The sequence below is a fragment of the Sapajus apella genome, unplaced genomic scaffold, assembly GCF_009761245.1.
Source record: "Sapajus apella isolate SASKATOON/1434 unplaced genomic scaffold, GSC_monkey_1.0 scaffold28, whole genome shotgun sequence".
Taxonomy (NCBI): Eukaryota; Metazoa; Chordata; class Mammalia; order Primates; family Cebidae; genus Sapajus; species Sapajus apella.
This window is the reverse complement of record NW_022436968.1, coordinates 5,922,247-5,945,903: the sequence shown is the minus strand read 5'-3', so window position 1 is coordinate 5,945,903 and position 23,657 is coordinate 5,922,247. Positions and strand designations below refer to the sequence as shown.

At 38.7% G+C, this 23,657-nt stretch overlaps 1 protein-coding gene and 1 long non-coding RNA gene across 2 annotated transcripts in view; one reads left to right on the top strand and one right to left on the bottom strand.

Moving 5' to 3' along the window:
* WDR75 (WD repeat domain 75) overlaps positions 1–3,270 on the top strand; it is a 34,143-nt gene extending 30,873 nt beyond the window's left edge. Inside the window, exons 19-21 of the mRNA XM_032292670.1 lie at positions 1,892–2,038; positions 2,425–2,516; positions 2,919–3,270. Of these exons, the coding sequence (XP_032148561.1) occupies positions 1,892–2,038; positions 2,425–2,516; positions 2,919–3,123 (444 nt within the window). The 3' untranslated portion in view covers positions 3,124–3,270. The remainder of the gene's footprint in view (positions 1–1,891; positions 2,039–2,424; positions 2,517–2,918) is intronic.
* LOC116561040 lies at positions 3,205–4,501 on the bottom strand. The gene is made up of 2 exons (XR_004273264.1): positions 4,358–4,501; positions 3,205–3,435 (listed from the first exon to the last, which is right to left on the bottom strand). It is a non-coding gene; the product is annotated as an uncharacterized LOC116561040 (long non-coding RNA).
* Between the last annotated feature and the right edge of the window lie 19,156 nt (positions 4,502–23,657).

The window sequence follows — 23,657 nt, the reverse complement described above, 5'->3', positions numbered from 1 at the left end:
GAAGTCTACGTAGGCCTTATTGAAAAAATTTTGACTTTTTCTCTGAGTGAAATATAGGACCCCTTGTTGGGTTTTGTGTAGAGAACTAATGAGGAGCTAATTAATTCTTTCCGTGTATTTTCTGTTCTTCTTCTAGAACTCCTATTATTTAGTGCTGGACCTTCTAGAATGGTTCTCCAATATTCTTATTGTTTTGTCTATTTTTTGTTTGTTTTCTGGAAGATTTCCTCATCTTTATCATCAAATCTTTTTTTCTTTTTCATGGTCTGTTTCCATCATATTTTTGTTTGTTCCTGCTTTGTTTTGATTGCTGCCTTTCATCTAGAGGTTTTCATCAGATTCTGACGATTCTCGGCTGTCTTTGGATTTCAAAATGGGTTAAAAAGCCACTTGGAAGTTCTCTGCCTGTGCAGAACTTATCCCCTGGCTACCACTAGCTGAGCTAATTTATGGAGACAATTTCAAAGATCATTACAATTGACCCTTGAACAACATAGAGATTGAAAATCTGTGTATAATTTTTGACTTCCCAAAACTTAACCTGAACCCTTACCGGTAACAGTCAATTATTTGTATTATGTGTACTATAAACTGTATTCTTACAATAAAGTAAGCGAGAGGAAGAAAATGTTAAGAAAATCATAAGGAGGCTGGGCATGGTGGTTCATGCCTGTATCCCAGCACTTTGGGAGGCTAAGGCAGGTGGATCACTTGGGGTCAGGAGTTCAAGACCAGCCTGGCCAGCATGGCAAAACCCCATCTCAACTAAAAACACAAAAATTAACCAGGGATGGTGGTGCACGCCTGTAATTCCACCTGCTTGGGGGGCACTTCAACCTGGGAGGTGGAGGTTACAGTGAGCCTGGATCACACCACTGCCACTGCACCCCAGCCTGGGTGACAGAACGAAACTCCATCTCAAAAAAAAAAAAAAAAAAAAAAACTTGAAGAGAAAAATATACTTATTCATTAGGTGGAAATAGATCATCACAAAGATCTTCATCCTCATCTTCACATCAAGTTGGCTAAGGAAGAGAAGGGGTAGATCTTGCTGTCTCAGGTCTAGCAAAAACAGAAGAAACTCCACATAGACGTATTATTCAAACCCTTGTTATTCCAAGGTCAGCTGTATTTTTAGGTCTTACTTAGGCTGGTCAAATTAACCATGTAAAATTCTTCTGCATTCTTGCCTGAACGATTTAGACCTGCCTGCCAGTGTTCTGAGAACTCCCTACATGAAGTACAACTGTAGATATGAAGATAACACCACCAGTACCCATACCCAGCCGAAAAACATAGAGCTCTCTGCTGGGGCTGAGGAGGAGCTGTGGGAATCAGGGTGCTTTCTAAGTAGACTTTATACCAGACTATCTGGTTTGTCTAGTCCCATTTTTACTCCACATCCAGGCTTACTATTATTACCCAATCCTGGGCATTTGCAGGATTTTGTAGTATGAATTGGGATGCTTCCTGGCCTTCCCTACAGGCAGCTTAGAATTGTGCTTTCTCAGCTCTACTAAGTTCAATACCATCCTTCAGCCTGCTTTCCAGCTTCCAGCATACTACTGTTGAGGCCTTTTCCCTCATTTTCTGTCATTGTGAGTGTGTGCCCTTTGAAAGCCCTTTTGCTGTCATTTCTGTGGGATTTGGTGAAGAAGCAGTGGTAAATGCATGTTTGATTCTGACATCTAAATGTGCTCTGCTAGCTCTTCTCGTAAGTGGGGTGCTGGGCCTCAGTTGCTTTCTCTGTGAAATGAGAGAATCATACTAGCTGGATAATTTGTAAAGTTCCTTTCATCCCAGACTTTTTATGATTTTGTAGTAGTTACTGTTAAGTCAAAAGCAGTTCTTTTTTTCTGACATAATTTCCCTTTGTCTTAAATCCTTATAGCTGCTAGCAGAAGAAAGTCTTCCCACAACCCCATTTTATTTCATATTGGGAAAACACAGGCAACAGCAGGATGAAAAATTAAATGAAACTTCAGAGAATGAGCTGGTACAACTACCCTTAACAGAAAACATACCTGCAATTAGCGAGGTAAGTAATTATGAAAGCACATCATGTGAAACGGATCAAATGCATTTAAAGCACCTGAAGTTGGAGTTTTTACACAGTGAATGTGTAATTTGTATGTGATACAACTTTGATAGCCAAACTAAATAACTAACAAACTGAATAACTTAGCCTTGTGATCTGGGATTGTTTTGTCCTCGACCCTCGGGTAGGATAGGGGTGATTGTTGGGATAGATGTAGGAAAGTGGAAATGTGTTTTTCTGTGGTTTGGCTTTTATATGGGGAAAGCCTTTTCATGTTTCACTCTTGGCATTTACAATAAAAGGGACTCTATGAGGACACTGTAGGGACAGACTGCGGTGGAGGATAACCTTTTTAACTACAACACTTGTTTTCTGTTTGACTCCAGCTTCTTCACACTCCAGCCCATGTCCTGCCGTCTGCTGTTTTCCTGTGCTCCATGTTTGTAAATTCATTGCTGCTGTCTAAAGAGACTAAGAGGTAAAGCAGTTCTTAAGACAGGTGTAGATACTCTGTTTTGGGAAACAGGATGGTTTGTGTTTATCCTTTTTTAGAGTATTCTTCCACTGTATTTCTTTATTTCATAAGCTTTCAAATAAATTTAAAGGCTATAGGATTGTTAAGTCAAGCAAAATACATTGAAAATAAGTTTCAGAAAAGAGATCTCTTATGTGTGTGTTTGAAGTGTTTGGTACATAATTTAAAATTACACTTTTGTCAATATACCTGCTCTTTTGTAAATAACCCATAATTTTTAGTGTACTTTTTCAGTAACAAGATCCTTCATTTACTTTGTATGATTATATTTTTACATAGGTGTCAAATTAGAAATTTACTGTTTAGAAACATTTTTAATAGTGTTTATATTTTGTTCTGTTAAAGTGCTGAAGAAATTCCTAAAGATGTAGATATGGAAGAAGAAAAGGAAAGCGAAAATTCAGATGAAGAAAATGACTTTACCGAAAAGATCCAGGATACAAATAACACAGATTTAGGAGAAGACGTTATACATCAGTTGTCAAAATCTGAAGAAAAAGAACTGAGAAAATTTAGGAAAATAGACTATAGCTGGATAGCTGCCCTTTAGTCATCAGAGATGGGGAGGATTCTTGCACTTGGTGTTTTTGATTGTATGTTGATACTCCAAAAACATCTATTTCAGTGTTTCTTCTGTTCTAAAAATAAGATAATAAATATTAACAAGGTTTGCTTTTTAAAAAACTGATAATATGAACATGTATTTGCATCATGCTTTACAGTTACTGGATCATTCATATACCACATCATCTCATTTTTTTTATTTTGGGTCACACATCAGCCTTATAAAACAAGTAGGTATTTTCTTCACAGGTGATACAGCAGAGCTGAGACTTGACCTGTACAGCATATGTCCCCTTAGCTGCAGGTTGGAGGTATGAAAAGTTTTGAAAATTAAAAGGCTCCTTGACATTATTGTTTTAAGTTTAATACTAAAATTGATTTGGTGGCCAAATATGACCTGAGCTGGAGTGAGGTTTCTTTAGTCCTGATTCATTCCTCTAAGCGTATTTATTTCTCTTAGAGAAATTTAGAGACGAGTTGATTATGTGGTGTTCCACAAACCTCACTGAGGATATTACATAATAATATGGGCTGAAAAATTCTGAATTCAGTATCATCTGGCCCAAAGTCCCATTGCTAGTAGAAAATGATCCAAGTCCCCTGTTGTATGTTAGAGCAGTGTAAGCTGCTACATCTTAACCACCTAGTATTTGGAGTTTTCTACTTCCCTGATGTATTTCTGTAACATTTATATTTAGAAGTTAGCACAAAAACAAAGCGTTCATTAGAGCCCGTCTCAATGAATGCTCACAAAAATTGCTGCAAATGACTTTTTAGTTTGTGCTGTAGACCAAATGTTTGTGTCCCCCTAAAATTCAAATGTTGGAACCTAATCCTCTATGTGGTATTTGGAGATATGAGGTCTTTGGGAGATGATTAGGTCATGAGATTGGAGCCTTTGTGAATAGGATAAATGCCATTATAAAAGAGATTTTGGAGAGCTCCTTTGCCCCATCTAACACTTGGGGACACAGCAAGGAGAAAACCATCTGTGAACTATGAAGTGAGGCCTCACCAAACAGCAAATCTGGTGCCTTTTGTTAGACTTTCTGACTTCCAGAATGGAGACATAAATTTCTGTTTATAAGCCACCCAGTCTGTAGCATGCTCAGCAGACTTAAAGTGTTTTTGAAGCACTATTCATGTAAAATCTAAACTTTTTTTTCAAGCCCCCCACCTCCACCTCAGACTCCAAAGTAACTGGGACTACAGGCACTTACCTGGCTAATTTTTAAATTTTTTATAGAGCTGTCTTGGTATGTTGCCCAGGCTGGTCTCAAACTCTTAGGCTCAAGCCAACCTCCCATTTCTGCTACATTTTTAAAAAATAATAGCTACATTGAGATTGAGATGTAACTCACAAACCATATAATTCATGCCTTTAAAGAGGACAATTCAGTGGTTTTTGATATATTCGGGGTTGCACACCATCACCACAATCAATTTTAGAACATTTCCATCACCCCAAAAGTAGCCGTTTCCCTCAACCTCCCTCACCTCACCAACGCAACAACAACTCATCCAATCTGTATATTTGCCTACTCTGGACATTCCATGTAAATGGACTCATACAATATGTGATCTTTTGTAACGCTGCTTTCACTTAGCATCCGTGTTGTAGATACATCAGTTCATTCCTTTTTATTTTCACTTTTGTGAGTATACCTAGGAGTGGAATTACTGCGTTCTTTGGTAACTATGATTAACCTTTTGAAGCACCACCAGACTTTTACATACCAGCTGCAGCATTTTACATTATTGACATCATGGCACATAAATTGCTCCACATCATCCATTAAATTGAGGCCCCTTTTACTGGTGTTGGGATGGAAGGTGGAAACTTAAAAAAAAAAAAAAAATTGAGATCCCTTTCAGGGGTGCTTTTGTTGTTTTAAGTCTATTTTTTAGAGTAGTTTTAGATCAGGAAAATTGAAAGGAAGGTACAGAGATTTCCCATATACCCTCTCCCTCAGCACATTCAATAGCCTCCCCGTTATCAACGTCTCTGGTGCACCAGAGTGGTACATTTGTTACAATCAGAGAATCTACCTCAACCTATCATAATCACCTTGTCTAATTTGAATTAAGGTTCAGTCTTAGTGTAATTCTATGGGTTTATGCAACATATAATGATATGTATCCATCAGTATAGTATTACACAGAGTATTTTCACTGCCATTAAAATGCAGTGTTAGTTTTTGAGGCCAGTCTTTGAGGTTTGTCCTGATCCCAGGAGGACAAAACTGTCTTTCCTGTTTTTGTTTCTGGTAAACTAGCTGATTTATGGTTTAGCCTGTTGCTCTAATGGGGCTACCAGCCTCCTCTTAATTGCATACCACCCAAATCCCCATTGTTTGTGAGGCTTAAACTTCTGCATTATGTTTTAAATAATGTCAGAACTCTGTTCTTATGGACTGCCTCTTGCTCCTGGTCAAGATCTCTGGGCCACTGTTCCACAACCATGGGTAAACACAAAGGCCCAGTTATTTTTGCTTTACAAACTAGGCAGAGGCAGTAGCCTACAAGTGAGCTGGGGCAGTGGCGACCAGAGCTCCAGTATTGTTGGCCTACCATCCTTGGAGTAGAGGCTCCGCTCTGTGAGTAGGGTCTTGGTGAAGGAAGGGAGATTCCAACATCTGGCCTGGAATTTAGCCTCTGCAAAAGAGAGTTGGAGGCAATGAGAAATGCTGACAGCTAACGGGAGAGGAAGCTGTCTTCTTTGCCACAGCTGCCCAGAATGGAGTTTCTATCATGCTGGCTGGGTTGGGGAAGAAGGAGAAGCTTGTGACTTGAGTGCCACAGACTCTCACTGTTCTTACCACCAAGATTAGAATTTCTTGAATAAATGTTTCTTCATTTTCTGTATACCCTTAAAACAATTTCTGGAGACTTTATTTATTTATTTTTGAGACAGTCTCCCAGGCTGGAGTACAGTGGCGCAATCTCGGCCCACTGTCACCTCCGCCTCCCAGGTTCAAGAGATTCTCCTGCTTCAGCCTCCCAGGCGCCAGCCACCACACCCAGCTAATTTTTATATTTTTAGTAGAGATAGGGTTTCACCATGTTGGCCAGGCTAGTCTCAAACTTCTGAGCTCAAGCAATCCGCCCACCGAGGTCTCCCAAAGTACTAGGATTACAGGCCTGAGCCACTGCGCCCAGCCAATTTCTGGAAACTTTAAATGGCTAGGTTTTTTAAAGTAACTTTCACTAATTAATGGTTGTTCTGAGGAGCAGGTCCATGGAGCTCAGACTGCCATTGAAGTAGACCTCTCAAGCCTCAGTTTATATTTTCTTCTTTGCCTCTTTTTTTTTTTTTCATTTTTTTCTTCTTTCTTTCTGTGTACAGTTTGTTGAAGAAATCAAGTTTGCCCTGTGAGTTCCTCACTGATTTTACAGGTTGCTTTCATGACTTTTAACATGACCCTCTGTATATTGGTAGTTGTATCTAGAGCAGCACTATGCAACAGAACTATAATGCAAGTCCTATGTATAACTTTAAATTCTCTAGTAGGTACAATAAAAAAGTTAAAATAACCAAATGAAATTAATGCTAATGATATATTTTTTAAAACCTTAAATGATATGTTTTATTAAATTCCATGTATCTAAAATATTTCAGCATATAACCAACTTTTTAAATATTTATTGGGATATTTTACATTTTTTTTCCATACTGCCTTCAAAACTCAGTGTATATTTTATGCTCACAGCACACTTCCATTTGAACTAGCCACATTTTCAGTACTCAGTTAGCTATGGTTTTGGACAGCACAAATCTAGATACTTGATCAGATTTGCTTGGAAATTTTAAGTAAAACAAGAAAGATTGTGTCAACATTCATTTTGATCTTTTCAGCTTCTCCCTCTCTCTTCCTTTAGGAGAGAGGGGCATATTGACGTAATTACAAATAAATCTTATTATTATTTTGCCCTATTCAGACACTGATGTGATACTACCAAGTGCAAGAAATACTTATTTTTTGCAGTTGTACATGAAAGACTTTATACCTTCAAATCAAATTACTTAAATTCAAGACATATCATTTTAAAACAGTGATTACTATATAACCTGAAAAATCACTGTGTGTGGACTTAATTAAATTACTTTTTCTAAAAAATTGATCACTCTGACACCAAAACTTTGCCAGGGAAGATTATTTTAGTTCTTCATTCAATATTAACAATTTTCTTTTCAAATAAGACTATACAAATAATAGGGAAATGGCTGCTTGATTCCTTAAACCCTGGACTTCCGTCTAGCCATTCTATAACGCTGTCCCTCAGTTTCTTTCCTACTGGAAACTGATCTGGTCATAGAAGGTGAATCCATAAAGACTACTCACCTTCTATCCTTCCCTCATTGTTCTTTTCATTTATCTATCAAGACATGAGCCTGTTACACTTGGTGCCCTCACTGGTATGTCCATAATGAAAGGCCTATCCTGTAATTCAGGAAATATATAATCTCAACTTCACTGGGGAATGGACTGCATGTTAATCACCAGCTATGTGCTATGCATTTCACACACATCATACTTTGTCTATAATATCATGTGTCAGGTGTTACCCCAATTTAACACATGAGGAAACTAGTTTCAGAGAGATTAAGTAAATCCTATTTAGGTTACTGGGCTATCAGAGGTGGGGCTGCAACAGGAGGATCTCTGCCTATCAACTCCCAAATCCTGTGCACTTCTAGAATAACACATTGTCTATCAGATTCTTAAAGCAGCTAATTAGCCTTACAGAAGGATCTATAACTGGGGAGGAATAAGAAACAAACAAAATAACTCAGATTTAGAGCTAATCTCAACTGTAAACAAGCTAGCTAGCTCTGTGACCTGGCTATAATCCTTTAAAATTTCTGAACTTAAATCCCCTCAACAATAAAATGTGCTCTAGTCCCATACAAATCGTTTTGTTTGCTTAATATGATTATACCGCACACATAGGAAATGCATGTAAAATGTGAATATTGTACAACATTATACACTTGAGAATATGCAAAATTTTAATGAAAAGTCTAGGCTAATTGAATAGAGATTGATTAAAATAGTCTCATTGTTAATGTGCTGGAACAACATTCCTCTTTGGCTTTTTCTATCACAGACTAGCACCTAATATAGAAATGATAGAATATGTTGAAATGTTCTGGATAATGGTTTTAAATAATTTCAGCTCTTTGTACGATGACTATAATGAAACCTTTAACAGGAACCTATTAACATAAACATCTGGTTAAAATTAACTAAATCTTGTCAATGTCACCAATTTTTCTGTGAGGCTGCTCTGTCTGACCTACTTCTAGAAATTGTGCTTCCTCTGTTAGTTGTGTTTCTGGATAGCAACAAAAATGACAGTTACCTTAAGACACCAAAGTCATTATCCTGTCACCACACAATCTTCATAGAAATGGTAAAAGACCTGGGAAGGATTTTGGATCCCAGGTAGATTATTTATTCCTGATGCATAACTTTGAGATTAAAATGAAACAGAAGTGGAAGTAACTGGGATTCGATAGTCGTATGAGAACAGGAGGTGAGTAGAATAGAATCAAAATTAACCACTCATCCACAGAGATGCAATCAATAGTTATGTGGCTCAGATTGCTTTGTTTTTCAAAAACCATGAGCAAACCACTTAACCTCTGAGTCTCAATTCCTTCATCTAAATTGCAAATTTAGACAAAATGACCCCTTCCAGGTGTGATATTCTGTGACATCAAAACTTGGATACCAGAATATTGTAGCATAGGCCCCGCATCACATCCCATGCCTCAAAATGCCACGAAACTGGTTTTGCAAGTATTAAATGTTTGGTACATGTATATAAATAGGTGGAGAGATGGCTATCTTAGTTTTCCATCTGCAGGCACGACATACCCCTGGCTTAGAAACTCCCTGGGAGATCAGAGCACTTGGTTCACAAAGTGAAATAATCAGACATGAAAGTGCACCAGTTCCTTTCATTGTTTTTTTGAGTTTTGATAATCCTTGTTACTCAGTGGTTGTCTACTTTAACGGAAGGATGAATATAAGTGCTCTGAAAACAAGCATTTTCAATGCAAACATTGATATTATGCTTTAGCTCACATAGGAATGTAAGTTTAAATTTCTTATTATTTCAGAAATGCCTATCTGCAGTTGTGAAATTGAGTCTACTAGCCCAACTCAATTTGCTGATGTCTCTGCCAGAAACAGCACTGGTCTAGGAGTCAGAAGACCACTAGCTCCAGTTCTGTCTCTGTCGAGATTTGTACTTCTCTTATTTGAGGTCTTATTGTTTTAATCTCGAAGAAGCCTGGGTTTCATTAGAATCAATATGCATTCAATTTGCCTAGACTTTTCATTAAAATATTGTATATACTCAAGTGTATAATGTTGTACAATATTCACATTTTACATGCATTTCCTATGTGTGCAATATAATCATATTAGGCAAACAAAAGCATTTGCATGGGGCTAGAGCACATTTTATTGATGAGGGGATTTAAGCTCAGACAGTTTAAAGGATTATAGCCAGGTCACAGAGCTATATGGTCCTCTGAGCCTTTTTGTTGACTCTCAAATCGTGATTCTCCAAAGTGCCCAGAACTCTGTTGGCCCTATCCAAAAATACATGTGTGACCTTGCTACTTAATTGCAGCCTCCTTGGTGCCAGACAGAAAAGGAAAAAAGCAGCTTCAAAGGCTACATTTCTGAATAAGAGAGAAGATCCTGCACTAACTAAAGGAAACTGAGGTGTTCTTTGCCTGAATCTCTTTAGACTTTACCCCAGAAAACAGGACTGGAGTCAGAGCTCCCATTAGCAACATCTCCAGAGAAACTATGAGCAAAGTATTTAATATGGCTCCCAGAAGCAGGCTGCCTCCGCAGGACTTAATAAAACTTGGAATAAGGGAGCAGGGTGTAGGAAACACAAGGAGCTCTCATATTTGTTGAATGACGATAACCATAGAATGAACAAGATAAGAGCAGGTAGGGTTACGGCTTTACTTAAACTCAACAGTCAAGGTGAAAATGAAGGGCCAAAGCTTGCTCTTTATATGCAAATCTTTTTCCCAGGCTCCAAGTACTCCCATAAGACAATGAAGACTGATGTATTCTGTAACATAAGCACTGCATTTCATGAATTTCAGGCAGCGAAGGGATTTTTGGAACTCCTGCCAACTAAATACATCTGACTTCATTCCACTCCATTCCTCTGCTATATCCAACCTCTGTAACGCTCTTCTCTCATCCCCCTAATTCATGACCTTGGCAGAAAATATCCTCTTGACTATATAAACCAAGCTACAGGAAACACTGAACATCACAAGATATACCACATATGTCCAGGTCTCTTAGAGAAGCATCACTGACTCTTGAAAATCAAACAACTCAGAGAACACATCTTTATTGGTATATCCTAGAATTGGGACTATCTTGAGACAAGGACAAGAAATTCCTGTGTTATATTTGCCTTTGCCTTCTTCCTGACTTATCTAACTTCCTCTTTTGGTGGGAAATTGGTCTACTCTGAAAATTTCTGCTTCTTTTTGGAGACTATCTATAGCACAAGAAATGTGCACACAAGTCACTCAGCCCACATTTACTCTTCAAAATGTTACAGAATTTACCCCCAGGGTGCTTTTGGAGTGCAAAGAAAATGTAGCTCAACCCCAGCTCAGCCACAGTGGCTCTGCTGACTTACTGGGAAAATCACTTAAACTTTCATGAGCATCCATTTCCTCATCAGTGAAGCGAAAGGAGGCTGAAGCATCCCAGGGGCCTTCCAACTCTGATAGTCCTTGACGGCAAGTGTATTATGTAATATTTTCTGTAATTAAGATGGTAATTCATGCATTGATAGTCATAATTTATTGTAGAATATGCTTACTGTGTTGCACAGAATTTTTTATGCAATTAAAAAGGGAGGGACGGACATCTCCTGGCATGGAACTGCCATGACACCCACGTACGTCCTGCCTTAGCGGGGCTCAAGCCCGGGTATATGTATGTTGTTGGGGAGGAGGTGGGGGGCTGGTTAGGCATGAACAACTTATGAGAGATTACTGCCAGTTTTTTAAGGGCCCCAGAGGTATAATAATAACATAATAATTATGAGAATATCCAACGTCTTTCTAAAGCTCATCATGTGCCATTCAATCCACACCTTAAGATGCATGTGATAATGCAGTTTTGTAATCTCTAGCTTGCAAAGTAGGACACTGAGGCCCAGGAAGGTTAGGTGAATTGCCTGGGGTCACAGCACTAGTAAGTGAATGAGCCAATGTTCCAGCTCAATTTGGCTCTAGGATTTGTTCCATAGCCACTGTTGTCCCCAAAATCAGCGAAAGGGTTTCCTCACCACCATCCTCAGGCCTCCTGCAAGTGCAGCACCCCAGGTCTGGAACATTCCCTTTCTGATGAGACTGGGTGGGGTGGGGTCTCTGCCCCACCTGGCCTCGAGCCATCATTGAATGATGTCTGCCTGCACCCATGTGCCCACCCTCTGAAGGCCCCTTGGTCTCCTTCATACCTCCTCTCAATCTTACCATAGTCTCAGCTGCTCTGCAGATCCCAGGCATCATCCTGAAGCTGCTCAGCTGGGTGAATGAAAGCCTGGACGCTTCCCCCATGGAAGGTGAATGCCTGCGTGGGCAACAGCACTGCTGCCACCTCAGCTGGTGTGAGAAGGGCTGTGGGTGTGCCTGATACAGAGCACCATTAGATACAGTGCAGGCCTTTCTGCTGGGTCTGCCCAAGAAACTGCAGGCCTCCTATACTCTGTATCTCCACCCTCCTTGTAGCACTGCTGGACCAGCTGGGCTGCCTCTCCACGGCCTGGCACAATAACTGTGTGGGGGACAAGGAGTCCATGGATCCACCTGCTGCTCACCTCCAGGATTATCTTCCTCATCCTGGAACTGACTCTGATTCATTCCTGCTGGATGGCCCGCATTGTCATCTGGGGCCTGATGACCCAGATTACTTGCTCCTTATGTAAACAAAGCATTTCCATGGGCCAGACAGCCTCACGTGGCTCAGCTTTTATGGCCCAGAGATATCTTCCAGGCCTGTGTTTCATCCCGAGACAGATAGCTTTATCATCTTCCTGGCCCCTCAGGGCTTAATTTAGTAACTGTATTACGGTTCTCTAGAGGTGGACTAATTCAGGGACCTTGTCTGTATTATAATCATTTGGCTCTCTCATGGATATAAGAGAAATTGCACAATCAGTTCAGATTGAAGCAATTTTGTTTTGTTTTTTGAGATGGAGTATTGCTCTGTGGCCCAGACTGGAGTGCAATGGTGCAGTCTAGGCTCACTGCAACCTCCACCTCCCAGGTTCAAGCGATTCTGCTGCCTCAGCCTCCCAAGTAGCTGGGACTACAGGCACACGCCACCACACCTGACTAATTTTTGTATTTTTAGTAGAGACGAGGTTTCAGCATGTTGGCCAGGCTGGTCTCAAAACCCTGACCTCATGATCCGCCCGCCTTGGCCTCCTAAAGTGCTGAGATTACATGCATTAGCCACTGCGCCCAGCCCAGATCGGAGCAATTAATTAGACAAGTGGGCACAGATCTAACTCTCTTGATATGTGAAGAGTGTCAGGAGGCTAGGGTTTTTTACAGGAAGCTTTATTTTCCCTCAAATAACCACAATGTCCTAATCATACCAAGGAGTGCCAAGAAATTTCTAGGATCCAAATGTTCAATTTTTTTCAACAAGTTTTTGAGTTTATACTTTGCACAAAGGTGAACAAGATCCAGCTTTTATCCTTAAGTTGCAACAGTGTATATGGTCAATTTGTTATAAGCCCCTGAGACCTGAAACTATGCCTTCCCCAGTTTCAGAGTAGGCCCATTATCATCATAGATAGGCAGGCTTGATGTTAAATAGCAAGAGAAAGATTCTAAATGGATGTCCTGCCTTCAAATAACTCCATGAAAATTGCTGCCTCACTGTTACTGCACCCAGCTGTTCTGGGGGCATATACTATTAGGAGAAACTTGGCTATCCAGACCCGTCTGCAGTTTACAAAATGCAATATGCATTGAATATCTCATTAATCTCAGTAACTGTAGACAGAAGAGTTTATTGCACAGAAGCTGTTACTTCCCCAGAGTCTAATGATGAATAGCTGATAGAATTCAAATCCTAATCCAGACCTTTTGACTACAAAACTGGAATTCTTTCCATTTCCTTTGTTCTATGTAAACCCTCAGTAATATTAGTAATACAATGTTAATTATTGAAATACTTGTTATTCTACCTCTTAGGAAATAAGATGTCAAAACTTTTTAAAACAGACCAGCTTAAGAAATTGTATACGAATTAAATGGCATTGAATTTTGGCTGTAAAAAAATATTTATGAATTGAAGCCCCACTTTTTGCCATATGTCACAACTATAATACTAGGAACTGATGTTAGTAAGTGGGCTAATTGAGTGTGTGATAACCTAAGATATCACGTTTTTCAACAAGGATATTGTATAAACAGTTTATTATGTGAATGCTTGAATGCAAAATGCTTAACCCTTAAAATTAGCAAAATTTCATTTACATTAAAACTCCATTTAACTAAAAATGGTTAACTCTGAAAATTGTATAGTAGTTCACTTCTGCTGTACAATGCCAAGCCTATACAATACAATAAGAACTGCGTCATGGCTGTTTATTTTCTCCATTGCTCTTCTGAACACAAAGGAGGGGGAAAGGGCTACTAGACAAACATGAAACAAAATGTAACTCCAATTAACTGCCCAGAGTGACTCCTAATAGTTTCAAATGCATTTTGACTCAGTTGTCCAACCAAATAGCTGGGAGTAAACTGCAGGTATTGTTCTAGAGCTCCAAAGAGGTTTAGTGTTTAGAGCTTAGTAAAAGTTCTGCGCTAGATGAGAAGTCACAGTTTAAAGCTGCATGTTCTGTAGTTGCTATGCACACACACTTATTATCTGCAAACACCATAAATATATATATTAAACAGAGTACTCTCACCAGCCAATGCAGTTTAAAAATAAAAAATAAATTAAAAAAATAAAGATCAGGTAACTTGATTCTCAAAGTCCGCCGGAATCTTGCCTAAAGAGTCTGAGCAGCTGCCAATAGCTCCCTCCCATTTGTGTGTGGGTTGAGGCATCTCTGAGACCCTTAGGGTTGAAAGAAGGGCTTTTAATGTAGCAGCAGCATCTTTCAATGCATGGTAGATAATGTACTTTATACATGGTAAAGTACATTATACATGGTAGATAAACTATATTATACATGGTAGATAAAGTACATTATCTACCATGCATTGAAAGATGCTGCTGCTACATTAAAAGCCCCTGAGACCTGAAACTGTGCCTTCCCCAGTTTCAGAGTAGGCTCATTATCATCATAGATAGGCAGGTTTAATATTAAACAGCAAGAGAAGATTCTAACCAGATGTCCTGCCTTCAAATAACTCCATGAAAATTGCTGCCTCATTTTCACTGCTCCCAGCTGTGCTATATTAAAAGATGCTGCTGCTATATTAAAATAGTAATACCTCTTCATGAATCCGTGACTGATAACGGAATTCCTGAGTAAACCAGGAGCATTGTTTAACATGCTCGAGAGAAACAAAATCTTCCGTCATTTTGATTCCACTATGTAAGTTATGGGCCTGATGTGGAGCTCCTGCTGGGATAAACACTGATCTTTGACTGCAAAACTGGAATTCTTTCCACTTCTCCTAGAAATTGTACAATAGCTCAGGCTTGACCTCCATACTTTTCATGGAAATGCGTTCTTAGTGATCTGTCTAAATACCAGCTCTCATCATGAATAAGATCATGATTGCTTGGTTTTCTTTTTTCTTTTTTCTTCATTTTTCTTTTCTTTTCTCTTCTTTCTTTACTTTCTTCCTTCCTTTCTTTTCTTTCTTTCTTTTTTTTAAGAAAGGATCTCACTGTGTCGCCCAGGCTGGAGTACAGTGTCACAAACACAGCTCACAGCAGCCTCGACCTCCTTGGCTCAAGCCATCCTCCTGCTTCAGCCTCTCGAGTGGCTAGGACCACAGATGCACACCACCACACCCAGCTAATTTATTTGTTTTTTATAGAGATGGAGTTTCGCCATGTGACTCAGGCTGGTCTTGAATTCCTGGACTCGGCGATACACCCGGCCAAAGTTCTGGGACTACAGGAGTGAGACACTGAACCCAGCCTGCTGGGTTTTCTTGAGTTTGCTGTGAGTTCATCAGCATTCTGTCTTGGATAGTTTTAAGGAGTTCTTCACGATCACATTATCCTTTGGAAATTTCCACATAGATCATAACATTAGCTACAGCAGATATATCTAAATAAAGACTTGAGGATTTCCAATCTCTAATTAGTCTGTAAGCATTATATATCTTCAGATCCAAATCTGGCCAAAGTAGTTTGGCAGTCTAGATTTGTTATTTAGTTCGCCATCTCACCTTGTGTACTCAAGTGTGCTCAGGCAATGGAATGTTGGCACTCAGATCAAACCTGGAAGGCATCTCTAAAATCTTCTCCTGGTGGCTAGTCCTTAAGTTTCCACATCATTAATTATTTTTATTATTTGGTATAACTTCAAATCCACTCTAGAAGTCTCCTGCCGTGGCTTCTCTGATCATTTCATTAGGTCCTGCCGTTAACTAGGATGACTTCCATATTGCCAGACTCTTTGGCTCACCATTTAATTTACGATGCACCCCGCAAACCCCCACTGGCTGCCCTATTTCAAGCACTCCCTGAACACATTCCAGTTGCTCCGTTTGGGATCTTGCAAACATAGCAACAAATTATCTCACAGCCAGGTGTGAGGGGTGTCAACAATGCTGACTTGTCATCAGTCTTTGAGGCCGCGTAGATAAATCAGAGGACAACTTGTTTTCCACCAAAGAAGCCTAGATGTCATCAAGGATTTTGGTGTATTCTTAAGTCCATTTTCTGTCTTTGTTTGTCTTTGCTGATATTCCCATCGGTTAGGTCAGTCAGCCAGTTTAAAGCAGATGTACTGGATGGATAGGCAGACTTTGTGCCTTTGGCTGGCTTGGAGGCTACATCTCCACCCATGGCGGCTGTACCAACACTGAGGAATTCTGCTGGAGCACTGTACCATGAGTAGGTTTTTCTCTGGCTCTATGAAGTCTGTTTTACGTCTTTCTTTGAGAGTGGCTTTGTTAAAAGCTTGGATTGCTTATCTGAACAGAAACAATCTGCCTCTGTTCTTCATTTTGCTCTTACAAAATGGACAGTCTCCAACAGCATGAAGAGTTTTTCCAGGAATCATCATATAAACTTTTATATGACAGTGCTGCCAGTCATATAAAAGCATAAGAATATAATTATTATGTATAATTATATTTGATAATAACAAATGATTACATTACTAGTTTGTGTATTTACTATGCTGTACTTTTTATTATTTTGGAGTATACTTTCACTACTTACTTAAAAAATAGCTATAAAAAAGCCTCAGGCAGGTCCTTCAGGAAATATCCCAAAAGAAAGCATTGTGATCACAGGACATGACAGTTCCATGTATGTTATTTCTTCCACAGACCTTCCAGGTGGACAAGATGTAGAGGTGGAAGATAGTAATATTGATGATCCCGTTATCAATATGTGGGCCTAGGCTAATGTGTATGCTTATATCTTACAAAAAAAAAGGATCTTTAACCAAAAAAGCAAAGATCCTTTTTTTTAACAAAAAAAGTAAAAAATATTTTTAAAAGTTTAAAAGTAGAAAACAGCTTATAAAAATAGAATACAAAGAAAATTTTTGTACCATGTGTGTATATTTTAAGCTGTGTTAATACAAAAAAAAAAGGTAAAAAAATAAAAAGTTTATGAATTAAAAAGTTACAGTAAGCCAAGGTTAATTTATTATTGAAGAAAGATAAAATTTTTAACTAAATTTAGTGTAGCCTAAGTATACCATATTTATAAAGTCTACAGTAGTATACAGTAACCTCCTACACCTTCACATTCATTCACCGCTCACTCACTGATACACCCAGAGCTACTTCCAGTGGGTGAGCTCCACTCATGGTAAGTGTCCCATACACAGGTGTAGTATTTTTTATCTTTTTATTGATTTGTTTATTTAAAGACAGTGCCTCACTCTGTCAGGCTGGAGTGCAGTGGTGATCACGGCTCACTGAAGCCTTGACGGCCCAGGCTCATGCAGTCCTACTACTTCAGCCTCCCCAAATAGTTGGGACTACAGGTGTGCACCACCATGCCTGGCTAACTACGTAGAAAAAATTTTGTAGAGACAAGGTCTCACTAAAGTTGCCCAGGCTGGTCTCAAACTCCTGGGCTCAAGTGATCCTCCCACCTTGGTCTCCCAAAGTGTACTTTTAATCTTTTGTACCATATTTTAACTGTACCTTTTCTACATTTAGATCACAGATCTTTACCATAGTGTCACAATTGCTTATAGTATTAAGTATAGCAATATGCTGTACAGGTTTGTGTCCTAGGAGCAATAGGCTATGCCGTATATAGGCATACCTCAGAGATACTTAGGGTTTAGTTCCAGACAAATTCAATAAAATGAATTATTGCAATAAAGTGAGTCACACATTTTTTTTTTGGTTTCTCAGTACATATAAAAGTTATGTTTAAACTCTACTGTCACCTGTTATGTGTACAATAATATTACGCCTAATAAAAATGTACACACCTCTACAGACAGGGGAATGGCTGGTTGGTGGAGTAGTCAGAATACATTTACCAATTAAGTTCACCTTCTTCTATGGGCATGGTTCATGGCACCCAAAAACAATTACAACAGTAACATCAAAGTTCACTGATTACAAATGATCATAATAGATATAATAATGAAAATGTTGAAATATTGTGGGAATTACCAAAATGTGACACAGAGACATGAAGTGAGCACATTCTGTTGGTAAATAGTGCTGATAGATTTTTATCAGGGAAGCAAAAGCATTTTCAGAAGTCTCCAGTAGAATCTTTATATATGTATTGGCTAAGATTGAGTCATTTGGCCAAGACAATCTAGACATCAAGTGCCTGGAAAAGAACAACAGGATTAGTTTAGACTGGATATAGTGCATTCTCTGGAGCTGGGCAGATTGCTGCTTGTAATACTGTGCTTCATAATAAACAATCCTCCAAACCCTAGTGGTTTATAAGAACAAGCTTTTGTTCCCCACTTATGGACATGTAGGTCAGTTGAGACTCTGCTAGGTTTGGTCAGGGCTGATTGGGCTTGGATCCAGGACATGTATGTTTTTATGTCTGCCCACATGTAACCTTTTTTTTTTTTTTTTTTTTTTGAGACAGGGTTTTGCTCTGTCATCCAGGCTGGAAAGTAGTGGCATGATCACAGCCCATTGCAGCCTCAATCTTTTGCACTCAAGCAATCTTCCCATCTCAGCCTCCAGAGTAGCTGGGACTTGACTTTAGGGGCAAGCTACCATGTCTGGGTAATTTTTGCACTTTTTGTAGAGACTGGGTCTCACTATATACCCCAGGCTGGTCTCAAATTCCTGTGCTCAAAAAAATCCTCCCATCTTGGCTTTCCAAAGTGCTGGGATTACAGGCATGAGCCACCATGCCCAGACAACTCCACATATATGTTCGTTATGACACTACTGGCCACCCATGGCATGTTCTTCTCATGGAAAATGGGAGATGTGCAAGAAGTCCGATAAAAGCACACAAATACATTTACAGTCTCTGTTCATGTGATGTCCAGTAACATTCCATTTGCCAGACAAATCACCTGGCTAAGTCCAGCATAAATGAGGTGAGGTGACGTACTCTGTATACTCCATTAGGAAGTGCTACAAAGTTGTATGCTAAGCGTGTATATGCATAATTCAATTGTGGAATGGGAACGAAGGATTGGGAATACAGATCCAATCTATCACCTAATTCCAAACAAAACTGGAACCCTGACAGCAAGCAAGAAAGGAATGGTTGTTGGCTAGCCATGTAATGTTATCTTCACATTAGATTAGTTGAAAAAACCCTTAGGAACTTAATTGGCAGGAGAAAAAGGAGAAAGTGAGGAAATGGTAGAGTGACAAATTGCTTTCCTGGGCAGAGGTTTTCAGCTATCACATTGATGCTGATTTCAGAAGTCCAGAGCTAGGTGTATCTACCCCAGAGAGTGAGACTCTGAGAGCCTTCTGCCTTCAACTGCAAGCTTTCCACATTGAAATTATTTTTTGAGCATGAAGAACATGAGCCTCAAACATAACATTTTCTAGGATTTTTTTAAAAAGTCAGGCTTTCCCACGATTTCTAATTCTCCCCTCTCACTTTTTTTTTTTAAGTAATTTGGTTTGGTGTGGCTGCTCGTGCCTGTAATCCTAGCAATTTGGGAGTTCGAGGTGGGGAGTTCCAGACCAGCCTGGCCAACATGGCAAAATCCTGTCTCTACTAAAATTACAAAAATTAGCCAATGTGGTGGCACATGCCTGTAATCCCAGCTACTTGGGAGGCTGAGGCAGAAGAATTGCCTAAACCTGGGAGGCAGAGGTTGCAGTGAGCTGAGATCAGCACAGTGCATTCCAACCTCCGTGACAAAATGAGACTCTGTCTCAAAAAAAAAAAAGTAATTTGTTTTGAGTCAGAACCCTTGGAGTTTATCCACCTAAGAGAGAAACAGAGAAATCAAAAGTTAAAAACGCAAATCCCTCCAGAGTTTCCAGAGTTTGCAGATAATTTAAGTGTACTGAAGCAGCGCTGGTTATAGTAGTAGCCAGCCTCCAACACGGTCCCCAGTGATCCTCTCTTCCTAGTATTCAGGTCGTTGCATAGTCTCCTTCCACATTGTGCCAGACTTGGTTTGTGTGAACAGTAGTATACAGTGGAAACAACAGCAGGTCACCTCTGAGATTAGGTTATTAAAAGGCACTATTACTTTTGTCTTGAGTACTCTCTTACTCTCTCCCCTCAATTTCTCTCTCAGATGACTCACTTTGGCAGAAACTCATTGCCATGCTGTAAGCAGGTCTATGTGAGGTACAACATGGTGAGGAATTGAGTCCTCTCACTAATGGCCAACTGATAAGGCATCTCGGAAGCAAATCCTCCAGCCTCAGTCAAGCCTTCTGATGACTACTGACTTGGTTGATAGCTTGCCTGCAACTCTGTGAGAAACCCCAAGAGAAAACCACCAGGCTAAGCTACTCTGGATTCCTGACTCACAGAAAATGCCTAAGATATGTTTGTATGAAGCTGCTAAGCATTGGCATAATTTATTACCCAGCAATAAAGAACTAATGCCATCACAAAAATATGCAATCACCAAGATCCTATTGGAAATGTTAACTCAAGAACACAAAGACTTACTTGGCATTCACAGATTAGGAAATTACCACTGTCACATCTGCTGCCCAACATTCATAAAACTAGTGTCTGAACACTGAAGGGCCCATGTAATAAAAAGCCAATACCTAGTCAATGGCTACATTGGCAAGCAGCAACAGTTGAAGCAAAAGATTGTGTCCTGGGCCTCACTTTATCTTTCAAATCTCACATCTTACACAATTAGCAAAACCTAATTTGCATCTAGATCAGTAGCGGCAAGAAAGCCCTGGAAGCACAAGATTTAGCTTTCCAGGCTGTGTTCTATGGAAATGCACAGTGGAAGGAAATTAAATGGATATTGAGTGATGCTTCACTCTGTCTACCACACTGGGCTATTGTGAACCAATTTTTTCAAATATTTTGAAAAGCTTAGGTTTAAAAAAGATAAAATTTAAAACCAAGACACTAATTACCAAAATTGGCCCAGGAAGAAATACAAAATTGGAATAAACCATAACTATCAAAGAAGCCAAAGGAATATGAATTCTTCCTCAAAAGTTGATAATATGCTGCAAGTTTTATAACCAGGCTTTATCAGACTTACAAAAAATGTTAATCCCTATCCTAAACCACATTGTTTAAAAGAAGAACAAATATGAGCATATACAAAGCTATTTCACTCATTTCACAAAGCTAAGATAATTTTGACACCAAAACCTAAACAAGGATTGTATAAGAAAAGTAAGTTATAGGTAATATCACTTATAAATACAGATGCAAAACTCCTAAATAAAGCATTAGCAATTTGCACTCATTAGTGTACAAAAATGGCACTATATCATTTGTGGATCCAGGAATTCAAGGATTTTCCAACATTGGAAAATCTATTTATGGAGGTCATAGACATATAATATTAAAATTCTTGGTAATAAAAGAGATTCCCAAGGAAAAAAAAATAGACTAGAAAAAGTGATTTTGGTTTTCTAATCTAGAAAACTTAATTTTTCTAGTTTTCTCTTTACTTAAACATCTTGCAGAGGAGACCTCAAAGGAGCAGCCAATGAAATATGGGCAGGGCTTGGAAAAAGGGATGTGTGCTGTTAAGATAGCCAAGAGAAGAAAGTACGCCAAGTGTCCACATGCTCAGAGGTCAAACGAGATGAAAACTGAGAATTACTCTAGCTTCTGTGCTGTGGTGGTCACTGGTTCCATGATAAGCATAAACTCAGTGGAGTGATGAGACAGAAACCTAACAGGAATGGGTTGAGAGAAATATGAAGTGAGAAAATGGAGCCGAGATGACAGAAAATTCATTTAAGTGAAACCCTGAAGGGGAACAGATAAATGGGTTGGTAGCTTGACTCTTAAAAGGAGTGGGATAAAAGAAAGATTGTGTTTACATTTGTTGTTATTATTTAAGAACGACAGGTACTGCAGCATATTTGATACCAAAGAAAATAATCAGTAAGTAAAAGTTGGAAGGCGTTGGAGAAAGCAAAGATAATTATGGGACCAGTGCTTCTCCCTTAGCCATAAATACCTTTCCAATTTCCAGCTCAGGTGAAACTCAACTGTTTGCCACTCTCCTGAACTCAGGTAGGCTGAACATAGAGGAAGATAAATACACAGCTGATCTCACTTAAAATCTGTGACCACAAATCTCAAATGGGCATATAACACCAATCAAGAATCCTACCATATTTCCTTATTACAATGGCTTCTTCTCTCTGGAAACTTATTCATGTCCTTCTTCTTTACGTTTAGTTATTCACTATGTCTCATACATCACAGGGAAAACAGAAATTATTAGACATTGTCTCATCTTCCCCCCACCAAATCCACCTGCTTTCTGCAACTGCCTTTTTTCTTCTCTTTCCAAGTGGTCTGGACTACACTTCTTTATAACAGGAAACTGGCTGAAGGATAACTGCACACATTAACCCAGAACAAGTTAGGCTTAGCAGAAATAATAAACACAAAATAAAACTGAAAATCACTAATCCTATACATAATAAAAATTTGAATAAAATTAATGAGTGAATTCAATCTCCTTGAAAAGATTAGATTTTCAAAATTTGACGTGAGAAAATTAAATTTTGTAGTAATAATGTTCTATGGTTTGGCTCTGTGACCCCACCCAAATCTTATCTTGAATTGTAATTCAAATTGTAAACCCCACGTGTTGGGGGAGAAACCTCATGGGAGATGACTAGACCATGGGATTGGTGTCCCCATGCTGTTCTTATGATAGTGAGTTCTCACAATATCTAATGGTTTTATAAAAGGCTTTTCCCCACTTCACTCTGCACTTCTCCTTTCTGCTCCTTTCTGAAGAAGGATGTATTTGCTTTCCCTTCCATTACAATTTTAAGTTTCCTGAGGTCCCCCGCCAGCCCTGCATAACTGTGAGTCAATTAAACCTTTTTCTTTATAAATTACCAAGTCTCAGGCAGTGGGGACATTCTCTTATACACATATTTCCATGCCAATAAAATTGATCATATTACAGTTTTATTGCCTGCATAGTATGCTAATAAACTAATGCATCATATTTTATTTATACAATCTCCCAAATATGTTATTTAAATTCTTCACTCACTACTCAAAAATAATGGTACAATAAAAATTTGTACACATACAGATTTCTGTACTTGGATGATGTATTTCCTTGGGTTACATTTTCAAAAATCATTTGCCAGAAGTTTGGAAATAATAGATTATCAGTATGTTTACTAAATAACTCTACCAAAAAGTGAAGAAAAGAATGGAGAAAAATGAGGAGAGGAGAAAATCAATCAGTCTAGTGAAATTTATGACCATATATTTTTATTTTATCTTCTCTCAAAATGTTTTATATTAACTTTTGAGTAAGTAATATATGCATATAATTAAAATGTGATTGGATTTTGAAGAATATGTGGAATAACTTTTGAGTAAGTAATATATGCATATAATTAAAATGTGATTGGATTTTGAAGAATATGTGGAAGTAATTGTCTGCCTTTCATATGTCTTCTAGTCTCCCAGTTCACCTCTCCGCAGTTTCTTATTTATTCTTTTAGTTATTAGGGTGAACCATGCAGAAAAGCCATTTAACAGATCAAAAATAGCTTAAGAAAATACAATGTGGTTCTACTTAATATTAGATGCATATACTTTTACAAACATATGATCATAAGATCATAACATACTCAGTGATTCTGCCATGTATACCAGGGTATTTTGCTATAAACCTCTTTTCTTAGTA